This window comes from Somniosus microcephalus, chromosome 7, assembly GCF_052327205.1.
Source record: "Somniosus microcephalus isolate GS21.2 chromosome 7, FLI_Smic_1.0, whole genome shotgun sequence".
NCBI classification, from domain to species: Eukaryota; Metazoa; Chordata; class Chondrichthyes; order Squaliformes; family Somniosidae; genus Somniosus; species Somniosus microcephalus.
Window position 1 is genome coordinate 236,359,164 of NC_140993.1, and position 22,191 is coordinate 236,381,354.

Consider the following 22,191-nt stretch of genomic DNA (forward strand, 5'->3'; position numbering starts at 1 on the left):
AGAGAGGAGACAAGATACTTCTAACTTGTATCTATCTTGCATCGGGGAGTGGGGGGAGGGGGGCGGGTACGTGGGTGTTGGGTGGTAAGAAGGGTAGTCTTTTAAGAAGATTATTCTTTTGCATAGGAAAGACTTATCTAGTGTTGCTGGGGATTTCATTCAGGCAAAAAAAATCGTGCTACAGAATCTCTCTTAACAAGCAGAATTGAACAAATTTACTGTTCCATATCAATGTAGGCCATTTGAAGGGGCTAGCCTGTAAACAGTAGGGAATCTATAACATGGTTTGTGACCTAACAGTTGAACTGGTAAGGGCAGGGGGTAGCGGAGCCATGCGGATCAAAAGGTGCCAGGTTTGATGTCCAATCTGTGCTGAGTTAGCTGATCTTGGCCGCCATGGAAGTAGGGGTGCTACTGTTGGCCTATCTACTCCTGGAATGGAGAGAGTGGGGTGGCACAAAGAGGAGAGAAATCAGCCATGGTTCCCACTTCTGATCCCTATCCACCCTGAGCGTCAGAGCATGTTTGGATCTCAGATGAGGACAGGATCAGACTCGATTATGATGCACCTTTCGTAGAATAGACCGTCACTACTCATTGTATGGACTTGTACCTGAATCATGAGCATGGTACTTTTGGAGAGGAGAAAAATAAAGCAAACTATTTGGGACCGCATCTGTGAAACAATTAAGAAGGGAAATAGCTAAACAATTGGAAGAGAGAAAATCAATGAATGCTTGAGAGAGACTTGGAACAATTTAATATGTCAATTTGACTACAGGAATGTAGCCAATATGATTAGCAGTCAGTGAGAAAAGAAATAAAGGTGGAAACTCTGGCTTTGGGAACAAGGAGGACGACGGGAGGAATGGGAACGATGGTGGTGGGGGGGGCGGCGGCGGCAGGAATCAGGTTACCATTTCTGTGGAAAAAGGCAAGGCCAATGACAGATCTGACACTTCAAATAATGATGCACAAATTCATGGTTTCTTTTGATAACAAGACTGTTTATTACTGTTCAACATGTAGCACTGTGCATTATTCAGTGATACGCTTTATCACGAAACTTTTCAATACAAAAGATAAAATTCTGCCGAAGTGAACAATGTGTGAGCTTCAGCGTTCAAGCATAAGCAATCAAATGAGACTCCAAATGGCTCAATTTTATAAATCTTGATTGTTTAAACAAAAAAGGTACATGACTATATACTGTGCAACTAACAGTGAGAACAACTTAACCACGGTTCTCTGCCATGGAATTCATATGCAATCCAAAATAGCTTAAAATGTTCTGCTAATTCCTAATCTTTTGTACTAATAGAGCTCATTTATAACTGAATACTTGGATATCTAGTCAGGTATTGATTGACACCTTCAGTCTAGGCAAACTGCACTGAATAAAATCAGAACTTCCTAGAATCGGAGAAAACAGAGAATGCAATTAACCTGGATGCCCTTGAACTGGTTCTTATCACTCTGGTTATAATACCCTGTGGTCATGTGCATAGGCCACCCTCATTTGCATCCGTTTTATTACTTGCGTCACAGTAACGTCACAAACAATAACTATGGGCTTATTTTTTTTTAGACTGGGGAGTGGAAATTCATGTAGAGGCATTCAACACTTCCATAAGTACAGCCAGGTTTTTAAGTGCAAAAATACTAAAGATTTGCCTGTTTGTAGTATCATCTGTGCTTAATTTCTGCACTCGTGACAATACCTACCCCACAAAGGGAATTGAGAGAGTCAAACCAGGAATATGAAAGTAGATTTATTCCTCTCCTATGCCGAACTCCTTCCCAGGTCAACTGTGAGCTTTGCGTATGCGTTTAGAATTGAGGAAACATATTAGGGACTGGAGCCCAAAACACTGAATCAAATGGAAAAGGTTCAAAGAAAACTTTAAAAATAAAAGTCACAGCAATAAACTGAAGGACAGATTTCCTGGGAATAGCTTCCAAAAGCACATCTTGGATTAATGAGTGTGAAGCCAGCCAGGCTCTAGATGGAGCTCATTCAAATATCGAAACACTGCAATTAATCGGACATCTCTGTGCTAGGATCTGGCTACACAAACTTTAAAAGGGGAGAAAAAAACCTAGGCCCTGCGGGTCCCCGGTGACATTTACTCTTAATCCGTAGGGATTGCCTCTACTTTGCAGAAAAATCTATTCCACAGAAATCCTCAATGTGTATTTAGACACAGAAAAGTCATAGTAGCCCAGACCTAACCTGACCCAATTTATATGGTTTAAATAAGTAACCAGTTCCCCGATAGAGGAACAAAACCTCCAAAACATCCACTGTTATTAAATAGGGAGCGGGCAATGTACAATTTACACCCACTTTACATTTCTCGACATTCTCTTCAAAAGTTATCAACCCGATAGGCTATTGCGCAAAAAAACGTGTTGAAGTTGTACTTAAAGGCTTTGACTGTGGTCACAATTCCTCATCAGCGATGTATTCAAATACACTTGCTCCATCTTTTCTTTTCACTTTCTTAAATAACTTTTCTGTAGCACAACTCCAAAATGTTTACTCTAGAAAAATGACCAGAATTACATGAATTTAAAATGAGTCACGAACCCTTCATTTCTTTTATTACACAAAACACTAGTTTCACTAAATACTGTGAACTTTTACAAAGTAGAAATCCCTCAGCATAGTACAAAATCAGGAAAATGGCATTTTGCAATTTGATAACTTTTGTTCATAACTTAAGTACCATCTATTTGACAAGCACTGAAGTCTGGAAAGTTTGTAAATTACTTCATTAGGATTCATATTTATTCTGTGATAATGGTTTTATATTATATACACACACTTACGAATCTTATGATCCATGAAGAAAGACTCATGAAATAACACTGGTCGGCCAGCTGGTGGTGCCGTCCAAGGAGTATAAATACTCGGGCATGGGCCCAGCTTGCCCAGGACATTTTGTAAACAGGAACTAGTGAAAGATAACTAGACCTCCATGTTTTGAAACAAGTTGATTAAAGCCTTGCTTTATACTCGAACCAAGTGCGTAGTGAGTTTTATTACGTCACACACCCTTTGGCTACAACTTCCAATGCAACAGACTTAACCCTCAGAGCCAAGTATACTGGTTTCCCTTTAGTAATCAGATCTCAAGCAGAGCATAATTGATGAAAAATGAGACACTGAATTTATCTCCAACTTTGAACCAAGTAAGACTCTAGTCATGGAATTAGAACACTGAACGTGGACGAACTGAAGGGAACCAAGATTATTCTTTGCCCAATAGTGTGAAATGGGATTTAGGTTTTTAAAAAAAGGGAATAGGTAAAGCAGAATCCATGATGTGCTTTTACAATTAAACTGAACGGACATTGAAGATGACCCTCTTAGGCCACAAGCTGAGAATAGGATTCTACTCTGATAGGGCTGTTAATTAATGGAATAATGTACCAACCATTACAAGGAATGCTAAGTCTGTACAGTGACTTAAGAAAGGAAAGGGGTAATTCTAGAGCACGTATGGGGATGGTGGAATTAAGAATACAACACTAGATGGGAGGAGGGGGAAGTGGCTCTGTACACCAATCCATTTGCTGGAACAAGCAAGAATACGGAACTCATGTTTTTATTGTGTTTTAACTTTAAAAATGACAAGTAAGGACATTTTGGTTAAGTTAGCACTTTGGTGACATTTAGAAATTGGCCAGGCTTTAATGATTATCAAATACCAAAACAATATCAATATCATAGCTCTCTCTTGGTGGGAATTTATGTAATAAAAAAATTGCAGAGGCAGAGGGCATGGCTGAGGTACTAAATGAGTACTTTGCATCTGTCTTCACTAGAGAAGAGGATGCTGCCAATATAGTAGAGGAGGTAGTAGCGATATTGGATAGGATAAAGGGAGATAAAGAAGAGGTACTTAATAGCTAGGCAGTCCACAAAGTAGAAAAGAGACTCGGTCTGGATGGGATGCATCCTAGGTTACAGAGGGAAGTAAGGGTGAAAAAATGCGGAGGCTCTGGCCACAATCTTCCAGTTCTCCTTAGTTGTGGGGGTGGTGCCAGAGGACTGGAGGATTACAAATGTTACACCCCTGTTAAAAAAGGATAAGCCCGGCAACGACAGGCTAGTCAGCCTAAGGTCAGTGGTGTGAAAACATTTACAGACAATAATCCAAGACAAAATTAATTGGCATTTGGAAAATTATGTGCTAATAAATGAAAGTCAGCACAGATTTGTTAAAGGCAAATCGTGGATGACTTGCTTGATTGAGTGCTTAGATGAAGTCATGGAGAGGGTTGATGAGGGTAGTGCGGTTGATATTGCACATATGGACTTTCAAAAGGCGTTTGATAAAGTACCCCATAATAGACTAGTTGGCAAAATTAAAGCCCATGGAAGTAAAGGAACAGTGGCAGCATGGATATAAAATTGGCTAAGGGACAGAAACAGAGGGTAGTGGTGAACGGTTGTTTTTCAGACTGGAGGGAAGTATACGGTGGTATTCCCCAGGGGTTGGTATTAGGACCATTGCTCTTTTTGATATATATATTAATGACCTGGACTTGGGTATACAGGGTATAATTTCAAAGATTGCAGGTGACACGAAACTCGGAAATGTAGTAAACTATGAGAAGGATAGTAACAGACTTCAGGAGGACATACAAAAACAAAATACTGCGGATGCTGGTAATCTGAAATAAAAACAGAAAATGCTGGAAATACTCAGCAGATCAGGCAGCATCTGTGGGGAGAGAAACAGTTAACGTTTCAGGGCGATGACCTTTTGTCATCGCCCTGAAACGCTAACCCTGTTTCCCTCTCCACGGATGCTGCCTGACCTGCTGAGTATTTCCAGCATTTTCTGTTTTTATTGCAGGAGGACATAGACAGACTGGTGAAATGGGCAGACAGATGGCAGATGACATTTAACGCGGAGAAATGAGAAGTGATACATTTTGGTAGGAAGAACAAGGCGAGGCAATATAAACTAAATGGCATAATTTTAAAAGGGGCTGCGGGAAGAGAGACACCGGAGGGTGTATGTACACAAATCTGTGAAGGTGGCAGCATGTAGAAATGAATCCCTTTTAATTGAATGCCTCCAAAGCTAACAAACAAATTAATCAACTCATGCATCTTTCAACCCCTCTCCCTTCCCAATCATCTCCCCTGAAAGTGCTGACTAATGCTAGCATACAGTTCCACTGGTGGGAACACCTCATTTTTCATACATGAGCCTAGACAGGAGAAGGGACTGATTTGGAGGATATAGATTAAGGAAAATTACAAAATATTCCCCCCCCCCCCACCCCCAAAAGTATGACTCTGAACATATACTCACCAGTGCAGACTGGGAACTCCAGGGCGTTGTCCTATATACTGGTGCTGCATTTTCAATCTGCTGTAGAATACAAGTCAAGTTCACCAATTAATTTAAATGTCTTGGCAGAACAAGTTACTACAGAGATTTAATTAACTCAAGAGACGAGTTCTAATTCAGAACAGCACACGGCAGGTTTATTAAGTACATTATGTTATTACAACAGGTTTTTTTTTAAAAATAGTTTAGAAATAGACATGTGTCAAGTTAACAGAATGTAGATGTTTGAGCTTACACAAAATAGGGTGCGTCAGTTGAGTACTGAACGCATCATTTCACCTTTGGCAGCAGTTAACAAAATAAATGCGTTAGGCTGTACAAGCACATCCGCCATAGAGAAATGTAAGGAAGTGATAGAAAGTTTTGGTAAAGGGGATTGGTGGCACAGTGGTGTAACACAGGAGTTTCACTTCGGTAGCCTAGTTTGGAATCTAGCTCAAGGTTAAAGTTGCCCGCTGCAAATGTTTTAAATGAAAATCCATCAGGCAGTCTCAAACCAGTTCCAAACCCGGCTTGTGCTGCAACTCTCATGGGAATATTCAACACTGATGCTTGTTGAAAGAGTGCTCCAGTCCTAGCACCAAGATCCCTCACTTATAGAAGCATAGAAAATTACAACGAGCAGTACCAGTGAGGCTTTAGGACTAGATTCATTATGGATAGATGAAAATTGAAGTCTTTCTTTTGAGTATTCTGGCTAATTATTAACAGGCTAAAAACAGATAAAGTCATTGGGCGAAAAAGGTTCAACAATGATGACTTGATTATGGGAGTGGTGGCAGAGGTCTGGAGGGGTGTGTGTGCGTGTGCGTGTGTGTGTGTGTGTGTCCGGTAACTTGGATACGTAATTGGCTAAGGGATAGGAAGGAGGCAGAGCTTAGTGGTGAGCGGATGTTTCTACTGACTGGAGAGAAGTATGCAGTGTGGTCTCCCAGTGGTCAGTATTAGGACCATTGCTTTTCTTGTATATAAATAAACTGGAGTTGGATATAGGGAGTACAATTTCGAAGTTTATGGATGATGCAAAACTTGGCAACGTAGTAAATAGTGAGCAGGGTAGTAACAGACTTGGAGATAAACAGACTGATATGGGCAGGCACATGGCAATTTAATGCAGATAAGTGTGAAGTGATGCACTTTGGAAAAACATGGAGGGGTAGTATAATCTAAATGGGACTATTTTAAAGGGGGTGCAAGAGCAGAGAGAGCTGGGGGTGAAGGCAGCAAGCATATGGGATACTTTGTAAATCAGGGCATTTAATACAAAGGGGCATAGAGTACAAAAGCCAGGAAGTTATGCTAAAACTTTACAAATCACTGGTTAGGCCTCAGCTGAAGTATTATGCACAATTCTGGGCACCACACTTCAGGAAGGATGCCAAGGCCCAGGCGAGGGTGCAGAGGAGGGTTACCAGGATGATACCAGGGAGTTCAGTTATGTGGAGAGATTGGAGAAGCTGGGACCTAATAGAGGCATTCAAAATTATGAAGGGCAAGTAGGGAGAAATTATTTCATCTGGCAAATGAGTCAGTAACCAGAGGTCATAGATTTAAAACAATTAGCAAAAGAACAGAAATCATTGGATTTTTGGATACCAAGGAAATCAAGGGATATGGGAATAGTGCGGGAAGATGGTGTTGAGGTAGAAGATCAGCCATGATCTATTGAATGACGGTGCAGGCTCGAAGGGCCAAATGGCCTACTACTGCTCCTATTTCTTATGCTCTTATAGTAACATAGAAGATAGGAGCAGGAGTAGGCCATTCGGCCCCTCGAGCCTGTTCCGCCATTTAATGAGATCATGGCTGATCTTCCAAATTCAGTACCCTGTCCCTGCTTTCTCCCCATATCCCTTTATCCTTAAGAAATATATCTAACTCCCCCGCCATCAGGAACATCCTTCCTGCATCTAGTCCTGTTAGAATTTTATAAGTTTCAATGAGATCCCCTCTCATTCTTCTAAACTCCAGTGAATATAAGCCCAATCGACCCAAATCTCTCCTCATACATCATTATGTTCTTAACGAGCTAAGGGTGCAGGGAAAAATCAGCTGAACAAGCCAAATGGTGATCAGTGATACATGGGGGTGTCAACCGATAACAAACATCTCCTTATTGATCTCCTGAAGCAGCTAAATATATAAATATGTAGAGTTGCTTCTGAAGTTTGGTGGTCCTTTGTTTGAATGCTGCAAGTGTGGGATTGATGAATTTACCCGTGGATCCGCCCACCACTCAGTATGGTGTTGTTTTATGCCAACTGCAAACTCAGATAAAAAAGGAACCGATAGCAGCTGAACGTGGCGCTCTGAGGAAATCGTTGGAGTTAGCACTCTTACTTTAGTGGAGAGGTACAAGAAAACTGAAGTGTGTCGCAATCTGTAATTGTTGTGAAATGTGTATCTACCAGAAACTAAACCTACAATTCCTCTAAAATGTTTACAGTTTCTAATAGGGCTTCATGAATTACTAGCAAACAGGATTTGTGAGGTGTAAATATGATGCAAGCAAGTTTCATTTCCAGTTTTTGATACAGATTCAGTTCATCTTGAATATTAAAAACAAAACATTTGCAAAAAATAATAAAAGCTTTGGGTGAAAAGACATCCCGGTAAATTAAAAAAAAGTGCACTCATTAATCCCAGATAGATAACACGCATTTTTAGATAGGATATAAAAGCAATGGAAAATGTGAAACATAGATTCAGTCGGATAACACCAGGGATGAGAGGTTACATTTATGAAGAGATCCTAGAGAAAGTCAGAGCAGAGAAGGGCAAGGGTGATGGGACGATGGTCTCTACAATTATGATAAGGTAAATAGTGATTGATAGTTTCAGCGAGATGGTAATGAGGATAATGAGGAGGCACAAGTTTGAGATGTATATATATAAAAAAAGATATAGATATTGAGAGAGAGAGAGAGAGAGAGAGAGAGAATGGTTAGAATATGAATTCTCTGCCACAAACCATTGTTGAAGCAATGTCTATAAACTATTTTAAAAGGGAATTAGATCGTTGCTTGTAAAAGGAATATTAAGGGATATGAGGAGTGAGCAGGATTAGACTGGGTGACTCGTGGAGAAAAAACACTGGCTCAGACTCGATATGCCCAAATGTCTCATTCCTATGGTGTAATATTCTAAAAAGGTGCAGGATTTAGTTGAGGCTTACAGACAAGAAAAACCCAATGTTCGATCCCCTCTCTGTTCTAGGGTTGCTGGTTGTCTGGGAGTCTCCCAGAATGGGACATGAATCCCACGGGCACTGCTGCTGGGAGAAGCTCGCCCTTTAAATTTCTCGCTGCTGGAGCGGCAAGGCGCGGCACACCCTCGCCCGGCCCCCACTGCGCCACGTTACCAGTGGCTGCTGCAGCAGAGAAACCTCCGGCTCAGTGAAGTCACCCTCCCTCCCCCCACACCATCACAGATCGTCGTCCCCTCACTTAGTCCTGAAACGGGACTGACTGGTGGAGAAACATCCGGTAGTCTGGGGGGACTGGAGAGAGACAGACAGACAGATAGATAACGGTGGGGAAAGGCTGGGTTGGAAGAGGTTGAACAGGAACTGGGGGCAGGGGGTGAAGAGGAGGAGGAGACTGGGGAAAGGGGCTTGGGGGAAGAGAGGGAGACCGGGGAATGGGATGGGCGTGGGGCCCAGAAGTTCCTGCACAGCTGGGAGCAGTGGCAGCAAGGTGGTGAGAGGGAGTGACACTGAGAGGAGAGCAGCCAGTAAAGGGGTGAGTGATACCCGGGGACCTTACTGTGGGTAAATACTGAAAATTGTTTCCACTAGTGGGCTAATGGGAAACAAGGGGGCAGAGACTGAGGATTCTCATTGGAAGAATCAAGGAGGAAGGGAGAAGGAAGGTTTTTGAACCAAGGGCTATTAGACCATGGGATGCTTCATCACAAGTGGCTATTGAGGCAGAGACTTGAACATCATTTAAAAGGGAATGGGATAAATATTTGAAATGGAGAAATATAAAAGGATCTGGGGAAATTGGGATACAGGAGTGAGCGCCAGCATTTGCACCGGGCTATTGAGTCCGAGCCCAGGGAGTGGTTTAGAAATGTTGGTGCTGAGCTGAGTCTAGGACTGTGTGCCCTGTGAGATGTGTCCCAAACACAGAGCCCACTACCCTTTGTGTGATCTCTTGGTTTGATTCCGGTTAGTCTGTGCCAGCTGGTTTTGACTTGTGAAGTCCAAATACATGTGTCCAAACCAGAGTCCAAGGAGATAGGGAGGGACATGAGGCCTGTTAAAAGTGGCATTGACTGGGGAGCCTGACTGTACCTTGTGTAGTGAAGAGGAATTTTGGCTGTAGTTGCAGGGTGAATATCAACAGTTTATAGGATTACTACTTGTTACAGGTATGATATTGGGGCATTACACCGATTACTACCAGTTACAGATAGGCCATCAGTGAGTTACAGTATTACTGTTGGTTATGAGGGGAATCTGAGCATTACCAGTATTACTATTATCAGTGCAATTTCTGAGAGTCGCTATCAGTTAAGGTTGGAATCACAGTTCCTCCCAACTCTGGTTTCCCCTCTGCGAATCCCTCCCACATCTTCGGTTTCCCCTCTGCCCCACCCTCAGCTTCCCTTCTTTACCTGGTGCCCTCCCGGTTCTCGGAACTCCTACACACCTGCCGCAAAAACAACGAGCATAGATACTCAGCTACAGGGGATCCAACCTATATAAAAGGTAAAGGCAGTAACATTTGCAGACGTCCCATGATCAGACGTCCAGGAATACATCCAACTAGGATTAGCAACCCTACTCTGTGGTGAGCTAGCAGAGCTCAGCCAAGGTGACAGTAGGGGCACTATAATTGGCCTCAGTGCCCCTGGGTTAGAGAGGGGGATGTAAACCCCCCTCCCCCAAGAAAACTCCTGGTCGTCATTCTATTCCATGAGAATTAGCAATAGTCACCATCAAAGGTCAATAACAACAACTCCTCTCCAGAGTGACTTGATCGCTGTAGACAACAACAACAAAAATTTGCATTTATATAGCGCCTTTAACATAGTAAAACGCCCCCTAATCGCGTCACAGGAGCATTCGCAAACGCAATTTGACACTGAGGCGCAGAGAGAGATATTCGGACAGGTGACCAAAACCTTGTTCAAAGAGGTAGGTTTTAATGAGCATCTTAAAGGAGGTAGAGATGCAGAAAGGTTTAGGGAGCGACGTCCAGAGCTTAGGGCCTCGGCAGCTGTAGGCACGGCCACCAATATGGGGTGATGGAAATCGGGGATGTTCAAGAGGGCCAGAATTGGAGGAGTGCCGAGATCTGAGGGTTGCTCGGCTGGAAGAGGTTACAGAGATAGGGAGGGGTGAGGCCATGGAGGAATTAGAACACAAGGAGAATTTTAAATTTGAGGAATGAAAAATTACCACTTGGGTGAAAAACTGAAGGTCTTGGTGCCTGTGGCTCTGTATCCCAGGAAAGTTTCAACAGCTTGAGTGGGGAGGTGAGGTTTTTTAAAATATAAATGGTCAGATTGGATCCTGAAACAGAATCAGAAATAATGTGAGCTAAATAAGCGGACAGGAATGCTGGAACAAAATCAGAAAGACTTGCATTTGTATAGCGCCTTTCATGACCACCGGATGTTCCAAAGCACTTTACAGCCAATGAAGTACTTTTTGAAGTGTAGTCACTGTTGTGATGTAGGAAATGCAGTAGCCAATTTTTAAAAATTTGTTTATGGGATGTGGGCATCGCTGGCAAGGCCTGCATTTATTGCCCATCCCTAATTGCCATTGAGAAGGTGGTGGTGAGCCGCCGCCTTGAACCGCTGCAGTCTGTAGTGAAGGTACTCCCACAGTGTTAGGGAGGGAGTTCCAGGATTTTGACCCAGCGGTGATGAAGGATCGGCGATATACTTCTAAGTCAGGATGGTGTATGACTTGGAGGGGAACATGGGTTTAGGAGGTGCTGCCGAAGAAGCCTTGGTGAGTTGCTGCGGTGCATCTTGCAGATGATACACACTGCAGCCACAGTACGCCGGTGGTGGAGGGAGTGAATGTTTAAGGTGGTGGATGGGGTGCCAATCAAGCGGGCTGCTTTGTCCTGGATGGTGTCGAGCTTCTTGAGTGCTGTTGGAGCAGCACTCATCCAGGCAAGTGGAGAGTATTCCATCACACTCCTTACTTGTGCCTTGTAGATGGTGGAAAGGCTTTGGGGAGTCAGGAGGTGAGACACTCGCTGCAGAATACCTAGCCTCTGACCTGCTCTTGTTGCCACAGTATTTATGTGGCTGGTCCAGTTAAGTTTCTGGTCAATGGTGACCGCCAGGATGTTGATGGTGGGAGATTCGGCGATGGTAATGCTGTTGAATGTCAAGGGGCGGTGGTTAGACTCTCGCTTGTTGGAGGTAGTCATTGTCTGGCACCTGTGCAGCGCGAATGTTACCTGCCACTTATCAGCCCAAGCCTGAACACTGTCCAGGTCTTGTTGGACGCGGGCATGGACTGCTTCATTATCTGTGGAGTTGTGAATGGCGCTGAACACTGTGCAGTCATCAGCGAACATCCCCATTTCTGACCTTATGTTGGAGGGAAGGTCATTGATGAAGCAGCTGAAGATGGTTGGGCCTAGGACACTGTCCTGAGGAACTCCTGCAGCGATGTCCTGGGGCTGTGATGATTGACCTCCAACCGCCACAACCATCAATTTGCACACAGCAATGTTATAATGACCAGATAATCTGCTTTAGTGATGTTGATTAAGGGATAAATATTGTCTAGGACACTGGAGATAACTCCCCTGCTCCTCTTCAAAATAGTGCCATCGGATCTTTTACGTCCACCCGAGAGGGCAGACGGAGCCTCGGTTTAATGTCTCATCCGATAGATGGCATCTCTGAGTGCAGCACTCCCTTAGTACTGCACTGGAGTGTGTCAGTCAAGGTTTTTGCGCTCACGTCCTGGAGTGGGAATGAAACCCATAACCTTCCGACTAAGATTGTGGCTTCTGACTAAGGCCAAAGTTCTCAAAATTCTGTTAATTTGTTTTTTTTAATAAAAATTTTATAGCGCTGGAATTTGCTGAAAAGGTAATGCTGTTAAAGACGCATGTTGCTATTAATGTGCAAATCAGCCAGCAACATGTGGTGTGGAAAAGATACCCTGTGAATTGCGAATCACTAAGTCGCTGCATGATTTGCGCCGCTCTGCCGAATGCTTCGCGAAAACGGCATCTCGCGCTTAACCTCCGTGAGTGTCATGAAGGTGCTCCACTTGCACATTAATTGCCCATTAAACACACCACAAAAAGTTAAGTCTAGTAATTAACAGTGTAAGTACCCTTTTAGCAATATGATAATTGTTAATGACTGTCAATCAACCTCTCTGGCCCAGAAAGTGAACAATTAAAAGTCTGGAGTCTCATTCCATCAGATTGTGAATTTTTGCTGAAGTTTTTCCAAGTGTCAAATTTTACATTTAAAATTTTTTTTCTTACTTTACCTATCTCTTTTTCCTCTCTTTCTTTCATCCAATCGTTCTTTCTCTTCCTGTACCTCATTTGACATTAAATTCACCCACTTGAATTCATCCTTCTCAGTCCTTCCTCTGTTTATTTCTCAATCCTTAAATTTCATTGATTAAGGAGATACCCTGTTCATCCCGTTGTTCACTAAGGTCCCAGGTACCCTGTTGCCCTCGCAGCACTGATATTGTCTTGCACTTCCATCAACTTACAGGGAAAAAATTATGAGCGGAAGCTTGCAGGAAAAAGCCTAATTAACCACGCCCCACTCCAGCAAATTCTTGCCTTATATGTTTCTCTCAAGAAACAAGCAACCTCCGTGGGTGCAGACACAAAGTTAGCCCCAAAAAGGCACCCAATCTTGCAACTATTTTGCCAATTTCAACAAATGCCCAAGTATCCTCCCAATCTAATTAGAATATACTCAAATGATTGGGGCGGTAGCATAGTGTTATGGGACTAGTAATCCAGAGATACGATGTTCAAATCCCACTACGGCAGCTGGGGAATTTAAATTTGGCTAATTAAATTAATCTGGAATTTAAAAAAAAAGCTGGCATCAGTAATGGTGACCATGTTAACTACTGGATTGCTGTAAAAACCCATCTAGTTCCCTTTAGGGAGGGAAATCTGTCGTCCTTACTTGGTCTGGCCTATATGTAACTCCAGACCCACAGCAATGTGGTTGACTCTTAAGTGCCCTGTGAAATGGTCAAGAGGTTGACAACTCACCACTACCTTCTCAAGGCCAATTAGGGATGGGCAATAAATGCTGGGTTTTGCAGCAACACCCACATCCCCTGAATGCATTAAAAAATCAATTAAAATGGGTGGAAATCAGTGGAAACAATTGCGGCCCAAGGAACCGCCAAACCCGCACCAGTATAATAATTCTTTGAATCTTAAAATTTAAGTTTCAACTCATTTAACCATCATTCATGCACATCAGGAACAACCGGTTTAAAAACCTGCAATCGGGGCAGCTTTTACTTGTGCTATAAAATGCATTCAAAAAACCCAGAGGTTAACATGTTTCAAAACGCTCAAAAAATTGCGATTAAAAGACCAGAAAAATTACTTTCTTACCTGCTGCGCCTGAAAATTTGGTCGTAATGTCGAGACCCCACTCTGAACAAGCACAACTGGAGGATACTCATATTTCAGAGTTGTGGGCATGGCCAGTTTTATGGGTGAAGATTAGGAGGGCTCGCTGGACGGACGTAAAAGATGTAGTTATGCGCGTAACTCACTTACGCCCAAAATGCCATGATCTTTTAAGTGACGTAATCTTTTAACTTGCTTGCGCCCAGATTACGGATTTATCTAGATGCAACTGCGGAGAAAACTCCGAGCCACGGTGCTTCACAGATTTTATAGCTGTAGCAAACCTAGTATTCAAATTTATCAAACTAGTCTGGAAAAATAGTGCCTTGTACCAACACAGATATCACATTTCCCTTTTTAACAGGAAGTTTTGCCCATCCAGTAACGAATATCCACCTGCTGTAACTATAGGCTGGATCTTGTTGCAGCGGAGTGAGGATCACGTGGCGTACGCCACTAGTTAGACTTTTTCCTGCACCCTTCAGCTCAAAAATATTTTGTGCTGGAAGTGCGAGTTGATAACGGCACGGCGAGGGCAGCGTGGCATCTGGGACCTTAGTGAGCGACGGGACCAACAGCATATCTCCTTAACCAATGAGATTTAGGGATCGAGAAAGAAAGAGAGGAATGACAGAAGGAAATAGGGTGAATTAGTCAAGTCAAGAAAGAGAAAGAGAGGGAAAGAAAGATTGGAAGAGAGAGATAAGAGACAGAAAAGTAAGAAAAAAAATGTATAAAAATTAAAAAAGTTTGACATTTTAAAAATCTCTAACAATTGACTAAATGCAGGAATGAGATTGAACACTTTAAATTGTTCCCATTCTGGCACTGCGTTAACAATTATCATGCCATTAAATGGTACTTACACTATTAATTACCAGACTTATCTTTGTGGCGAGTTTAATGGGAAATTAATGTGTAAATCCATCAAGTTCTTAAAAATAACAGGAAGGCTAAGGGCGAGATGCCGTCTGTGTGAAGCAAATGGTGGAGCGACATAAATTGACCAGCAAGTTCTGAAGATTCGCAATTCACGGCGTATCTCTTCATCCCCTGAACTTACTGGCCGACTTGTACATTAATAACGGCGTGCGTTTTTAACACCCCCTTATTTTTCCAGCAAGGTCAGGCCCATTATTTCAATACCTACCATTTCTGTGTAGCCCTCAGTTATCTTCAGTTTTTCTATTACGACGTCTTGTATGCATCTACTCAGTAGAAAGGCCTGCAAAAGTTTATTTGTAATAGTTATGCTGGAAGTAAAATAGACATTTGTTCAAAAATAGCATCTTGACGGCTCACATTTCAGTACATACACTGCTGGATTGGTGGCACCTTTACCAATTACTTGCCCATTTGCTAACTGCAATGCACGGCCCAACTAAGCCATGCCCAACTGATTTTCACTGCCCTGTCCTCCCTTCCCTTATCCCCCCTCCCCCACAGCTTTTACTCCACCTGGCGCGCCTCAGAATGGAAACTGAGTCAAGTGGATGGAGAGAATCGAACTAGCAACCTTCTTGTTCCTCAGTACTGTGGATTGGGGCTCCAATACCACGCTGCTAACCCAAAAAGAACTTCTGTTTAGAAGCAAAACTGTAAGCAATACAGCAGGCGAGAGCTCCAATGCACTGCAGTATGTAGTAGTGGAGGGCTCAATTACAGGAAACTCTCGATTTACCGGCACCTAAATAACCGGAAATCTCTGTTAACCGGCAAAATTCAGGAGTAGGTTCAGGTAAGTTTTACTTCACATTAGTGGCCGTTCCTGGATCTGTGACTGTGTAACCGGGGCTCCTGCACCTGTTGCTATGCAACGGGGACGCCTTGATCTTGTGGCCGGGGTTCCTGCACCTGTTGTTAAGCAACAGGGAAGCCTGGATTTGTTGCTGTGTACAGAGCTCTCGTACCTTTTACTATACCTCTCTGTAATCCGGACTTTTTGATAAACCGGCACCACGCCGGTCCCGGATAAAAAAGAGTTTCCTGTATGCATTAAAAAAATGACAGGGTAATTATTCCCATTGACTTCAGCCATGTTGTAACAAAAGAGTTAAAAAGCAAAGGCCAGGTGCCTCCCACAGAGGGGTAGGGAAAATCAGAAGCCTCCCCAACTGCTCTTTTGCTCTTCCAATGGCTGGTTTCAGATCACCATTGATGGAAGGCTGAGGAGTACGTTGGCTGCCCAAGCTCATGGCTGGGCATAATAGGAGTTGACCCTAGAAAGGGACAAAAAATAAAAGTCCATAAAATGAACAGCTTTGGTAGTTCTTTTGCTGTAGCAGTAGCTTGCTGGACGTCTAAAAGAGCAGGGGAGTTCTCCCCGGTGTCCTGGCTAATATTTATCCCTCAATCAACATCACTAATAAACAGATTATCTGGTCATTATCACATTGCTGTTTGTGGGAGCTTGCTGTGTGCAAATTATCTGCCGTGTTTCCTACATTACAACAGTGACTACACTTCAAAAGTAGTTAATTGCCTGTAAAGGGCTTTGGGACATCCGGAGGTCATGAAAGACGCTGTATAAATGCTAGTCTTTCTTTAAATGGAGGGCCGGAAATTATTTGAACCTTGCCACCCCCCCCCCCCCTCCCTTGTCCGGTGTTTGTCATGGTCTCACTGTGCCATTAGATAGAGTACTTCTTAGAAATAAAGTGCGTGTGGCAGGAAATAGCTCGCTCAACCTCAAAAATGTACCTTTCTCAACATTTTTATTACTGCTATAGGGTATTATAACAGACGGCAACTGTACAGAAATTTATAGCTCAGACTCTCCTACACTCTCAAATAAAGTAGTACTGGAATGGAGGGGAACACAACTGCAGTGTGTACAAGAATCGTGAATTCACCACAACTAGAAAATGAGGAAATTTGAGGCATTTAGAGGAAATACAGCTTCCAGCAAACTTAGTTTCAAAAAGAACCAACAATTTGAGTAGAGGAAGTTAGGCAGCAAGAAGCATTTTTTAAATTTATTAAAGTAGCAGGGTAATGATTGAGAAAATGAATGGCATCCAGTATATTGTTGAAAAATGATTGAAATTCTAATTCCTATTTTCATTTGCGCTTGCTTCTGGATGTTGAAGAAAAGCCTCCATTCAGATTGTTTTGTTTGTTTGTTGAGGTGCCCATTTAAATTGTCATTGCTAGTAGTTCCTTCACCAATATATTGTGGTGGTATGTGTTGATCAATACAGGGAGTGGCGTCCTTCCAGATGACTGTCTCTTGCCCTTCCAAATGACCTCATCAAATCTGGTGAACTAGCCCCCCGTAGGAGGAAACCCAAGTAGGAACGAAGGACGAACTAGACGGGCCGAATGACCTCCCTCATCTGTACTTATTTTTGGGGAAATTTCAGCTAAGATCGTAATTAAGATCCTAATTGAGGAGTGTCCAACACTCAATGCTGTAGCTACCAGAGTGGCCCAAACTGATATACATGTTTATGAATGGACCAAAAACTCTGTTGAGAATAAAGCCAGTGAGAAAATAGCTCAAATTGCTGGCGGGCCGCTGCACCACTGGAAGGCAGTGGGCAGGGCGTCTGCTGACCAATTGGACTGCTGCCAACTGTCAACTGCTGCCCAAAATCCTGTGGTCGGCAATTTAGCATATTTGGGGCAGGTGCCAGTGTTGTCTTGGAGCAGCTGGGATGCCCAGAGAACTATCACTGTGCACCTTGCCAAGCCAAGGTTAAAAGGGTTGAAATACCCAGACATCCAAGTTCCTCCATTCCCAGCAGTAATTAATCGTTCAGTTCGTTTTATAATTAATCATGGTGATGATCACCTGCATTGCTTCAAAGTTACTGCATGAAACTGGAAAAACCCGAGTATAGAGGGAGCTCTTATCAACTGCTCAATAGTGAGGAGAGAGACTCTCATTTCTTACATCTGCAAGTTTCAAAAAAACTTGCATACACACTGTTCCAACAGGATTCAGGTCCATCCTTAATGATCCAAGCAGTTGGGAACAAACATTCTGGAGAAAGACAACAGTGTTGCTCAGTTGGTCTGGTTTCCGACTCTCTGTGCTGCACCAACCTGGTAAGTGTAAATCGTGATCCATCGCCATGAATCTTGGCTATCTTGATATTCAAAACTCAGTTCTGGTTTCAGTTCTGTTTCTTCTTGTAGTGGTATCTGTAAAAGAAAACCAATGAAGCGAGAAATTTTTGCATAAAGCTAAAATTAGACAAACAGTACAACACACAAAGTCACCGGCGTTGCGTTTTCTTGGAACATCTAGATTCCCCGAATTTAATTGCACTGTTAAACATTTCTTCAGACTGGGAGCAAAACCCTAAATATAACATCTGATTTAGAGATGATTAGAAACAAATTCTGAAAGCAGCGCTCCTTTTTTCCCCCCACACCTCATGTTGCAAGCACCCACACTGCTCCGCTATTCAAAACTGCCACGTTCAGATGTAAATTTGGAAACAACTTCTCTTTCATAATTCAAGCAAGCACTAAAAGATATTTGGTCCTTCATGAATATTATGTATTGAAACAGCCTTCAGGATATACCCCACCCACCCACACCATCACTGGTGGCATTACGCATGGGCAACCAGAGGATATGCTTTTGGCTTTCTTATGAGGAAGTAGAGTTGTTGTGGCATTGTTCATGGCAAGAGAGGATATTGATCTGCTGAAAACCGGTTCTGCCCCAATTTCCTGCTTCCCACCACCATCACCCTTTTGGCCCCCTCAGACCCCAGGAATTTCAGAGTCTGTCTGTAACCGTACGTACCGAAACAGTCACGAGCTAATCCCAGTATGTCAAATAAAACTGGAAAAAAAAACCCCGAAATAGCTTGGGTAACCTCCCTTGATGCATGGATAACCACAGCCATCAACAAGTAATTCATGTTATTCGAGCTGGCATGGATCTTCATCCCTCAACCTTCCCTTTCCATCAGATGTGATACTGTACCTTGGTTCAATCATGCCCGTTTTTCTGCCGTCCCCTTACAGTCCCTAGGGAACGTCGCATGTCAAATCCTGCTAATGAGAGTTTATACCCTATATCCCAGCGAGATACACTCTGCCTCCTACCTCCCAACCAAATACCAACCCACGCCACAAGGCTACTTCCAATTATGTGTGCTCACATTTTTGATAATATTCTCTTGTGCGGAATCTTATCGAATGCCTCTGGTAATCCATGTAGACAACATCCATAAACATGCCCCTATCCACCGTGTTGGTGGCCTCCTCAAAGGAATCAACTAGATTAGTCAAACATGACCTGCCTTTCACAAATCCAGGCTGACTTTCTTTGATCAGTTCATACTTATTCAAAAGCTCAGTCACTCTGTCTCTGCTCAAATGTTGTTTATGCAGTTTCCATGTATTTAATATCACAAAAGTTGCTCAAGCCTCAAAAGGTTGGTAGGAGATTTTTTAAAACAGCAACAAACAACAATTAATTCTCTATAAACAGTCTTTGTTTTCTTTCCCAACAGTTAAGTGAACCTCGAACACAAAAGCTCCTTCTCATGATCTGCGGCTAATAGATGGATGGAATGGTGGGACTCATGCAACATCAAGAACTAACACCTCATCATTGACCCAACAGCAGAAGTCCCTGGCTCCAACCTCCCTCGAAGACAGTGGACAGCACTCAACCCAATCCGCACAGGGTATGGACGATGTGGCCACCTGCTCCACAAGTGGAAGATGATGGACGACCCGAAGAGCGACTGTTGCCACGAGTCCCTGACCACGGAACACATCACACCAGCCTGCCCACTAAGATCTGTTGCGGAAGGCGCCTCATTTCTCCACTCTGCATCTAATGGATAGCCAAACTAAACATCCCATTGTAAGACGTTCCTGTCATACGAAAGGAGTAGCAACAGATTTAAATAAATGCTAGCCTTGCCAGAAAGAAAAGCTTTGGCAATTCAACCTCCATGCTTAATTTCAAAATCTTTTGGAAAAGGCAAAGAAACTTTCAGTTCCTCACAGGGTGCAGCAGCATTAAAAATAAAATGGTAAATAAAATATTAGTACAAAGTTTCGCAGAGGGTCAATAGGATTCACTTCAGAAATATAACGATCCTTCCAAGAGCATGGCACGATGGTATTTTAAACAAACTTTACATCCATCAAGAATTGCCATTTGCAAAACAAGCAGAAATATTTGATCAAATTTGGCTAAAAATTAAAAAAATATTACTCACCTGTAGATTGATTCTCCAGCACCTTATTCGGTTAACCTTGAAGATGGCCTCTTTGATGTGGCTACTTGGTAACTGGATGCAGCAGTTAATTTCATCATTGCCCACACGAACAACGGCAGGACAGTTAGGTTCCGGATAATCACAGGTGCAGGCCTCAAACTGTATATATCCATAGAACTTTACTTTCGCTATAGATTCAAGGAACTGAGGGAGAACAATTTAAAACAAAGAGATAATGATTGATATATACATTCTCTCTCTCAAGTTCCTGCCAGCCCAGTAGCAGTTGCTGGCAAATGCAACCTTGATTTGGGCTCTAAAAATCCAGGACTATGGGCCTGCTATAGTGCAAGGTTGAAGCTGATTAAAAGAATAAAAATTCAGCACATTTAATTAATCCCACATATTTCAGGGATGCTTAGGTCATATAAAATCTATTGAGATTGTGTACTGTAGAAGCTTGTACAGGAAACTTTGGTTTATCCGGAGGTTGTATGTCCGGAATACTTGATCTAACGGCAAAAATCAGGAGCCGTTTTCTGTAAGTTTTTTTTAGATCTCGTTCTTTTTTTTCCCCCCCAGTCAGCCACTTCAAGGTCTGTAGCTATAGCAACAGCTTCAGCTACAGACGCTTGCAGCTGCAGCCGACTCTTTAGAAGCTGTTGCTAAGCAACAGTGTTTGTTGTCAGATACGGAGATGAAAACCTCCGTATGCTTCAACATTAACTTTGTATGTCCGGCAGTTTTGATAGATCGGCAGCACGCCGGTCCCGTCAGTGCCGGATATCACAAAGTTTCCTGTATTGTGGGTTTGTCCCACCAGTACAACATATATGGTGACATCAAATAACAATGTCTATTGCAAAGATTGCTCTTTGCATAAAACAACAACAACTTGTATTTATGTAGCACCTTCAACATAGTAAAACGTCCCAAGGTGCTTCACAGGAGCGTTATCAAACAAATTTTGACACCGAGCCACTTTGAGGTACTAGGGCAGAGCTTGGTCAAAGAGGTCAGTTTTAAGGAGCGTCTTAAAGGAGGAGGAGAGAGGTGGAGAGGTTTAGGGAGGGAATTCCAGAGCTTGGGGCCTCGGTAGCTGAAGGCACGGCCACCAATGGTTGAGCGATTATAATCAGAGATGCTCAAGAGGGCAGAATTGGAGGAGCGCAGATATTTAGGAGGGTTGTAGGGCTGAAGGAGGTTACAGAGATAAGGAGGGGCAAGATTTGAAAACAAGGATGAGAATTTTTAAATCATGAAAGCACGGAGGAACACGTCACTGAGAAATCCATTGCTTTTGTAAACAAAATAAAATGTAGCATTTGTTTTCTTCTGGTTTTCTTAAAACGGTTTGAATTTGGATGCTTAGTTTATAATCCTTTAAAACCAAGGTTATTTTTATACTAAAAAAAGGACTATTTATTTTGTAGTAGAAATGTAGACTGTGCATTTACTTAAATCATAACTTAAAACCAAATCATTAGATTGTAACAGGGCTTCAGTATCTAACAGTAACTACAAACATGCTAGTTAAAGATTCATGAGCTTCCATCCCATAGCTCAGCAAGGTTAGAATATTGGTAAGAAGAAAAAAATAAAGGTTCTTTTTACTCAAACCTGTAGATGAAATCTTTAAGTTGCATTTTTCAGGCTTAAAAAAATCCATACAAATATGGGAAAATCCATCATTGGGAAGATCCCCTAATTGACTGGTGCGTTGATCGTCTGTCTCAGTACAATATCTGGATAAGTGCATTGCATCCATTTTGGTTTTTTGTAGGCAAGAAAAGAATTTGCCGGAGTGGGGCATCTTGCGGTTATTTAGACTTTTTCCTACGTCCTTCAGCTCAAACATTATTTGCCCTGAAAGTTGCTGGAAGTGTGAGCCGATAACGGCGTGACGAGGGAAACAGGGAACCTGGGACTTGGGTAAACAACTGTGCATCTCCTTAATCGATAAGATTTAAGGATTGAACATAAACAAAGGGAGGACGGAGAAGGAGGGTGAATTCA

At 42.7% G+C, this 22,191-nt stretch overlaps 1 protein-coding gene across 1 annotated transcript in view; it reads right to left on the reverse strand.

The window, feature by feature from the left end:
- Window positions 1-986: 986 nt before the first annotated feature.
- Window positions 987-22,191, reverse strand: part of LOC147115160 (sorting nexin-31-like) — a 101,878-nt gene continuing 80,673 nt past the window's right edge. The window contains 6 exon segments of the mRNA XM_085993462.1: window positions 987-2,514; window positions 2,517-2,544; window positions 5,334-5,393; window positions 15,132-15,206; window positions 18,029-18,127; window positions 20,176-20,379. Of these exon segments, the coding sequence (XP_085849588.1) occupies window positions 2,444-2,514; window positions 2,517-2,544; window positions 5,334-5,393; window positions 15,132-15,206; window positions 18,029-18,127; window positions 20,176-20,379 (537 nt within the window). The 3' untranslated portion in view covers window positions 987-2,443.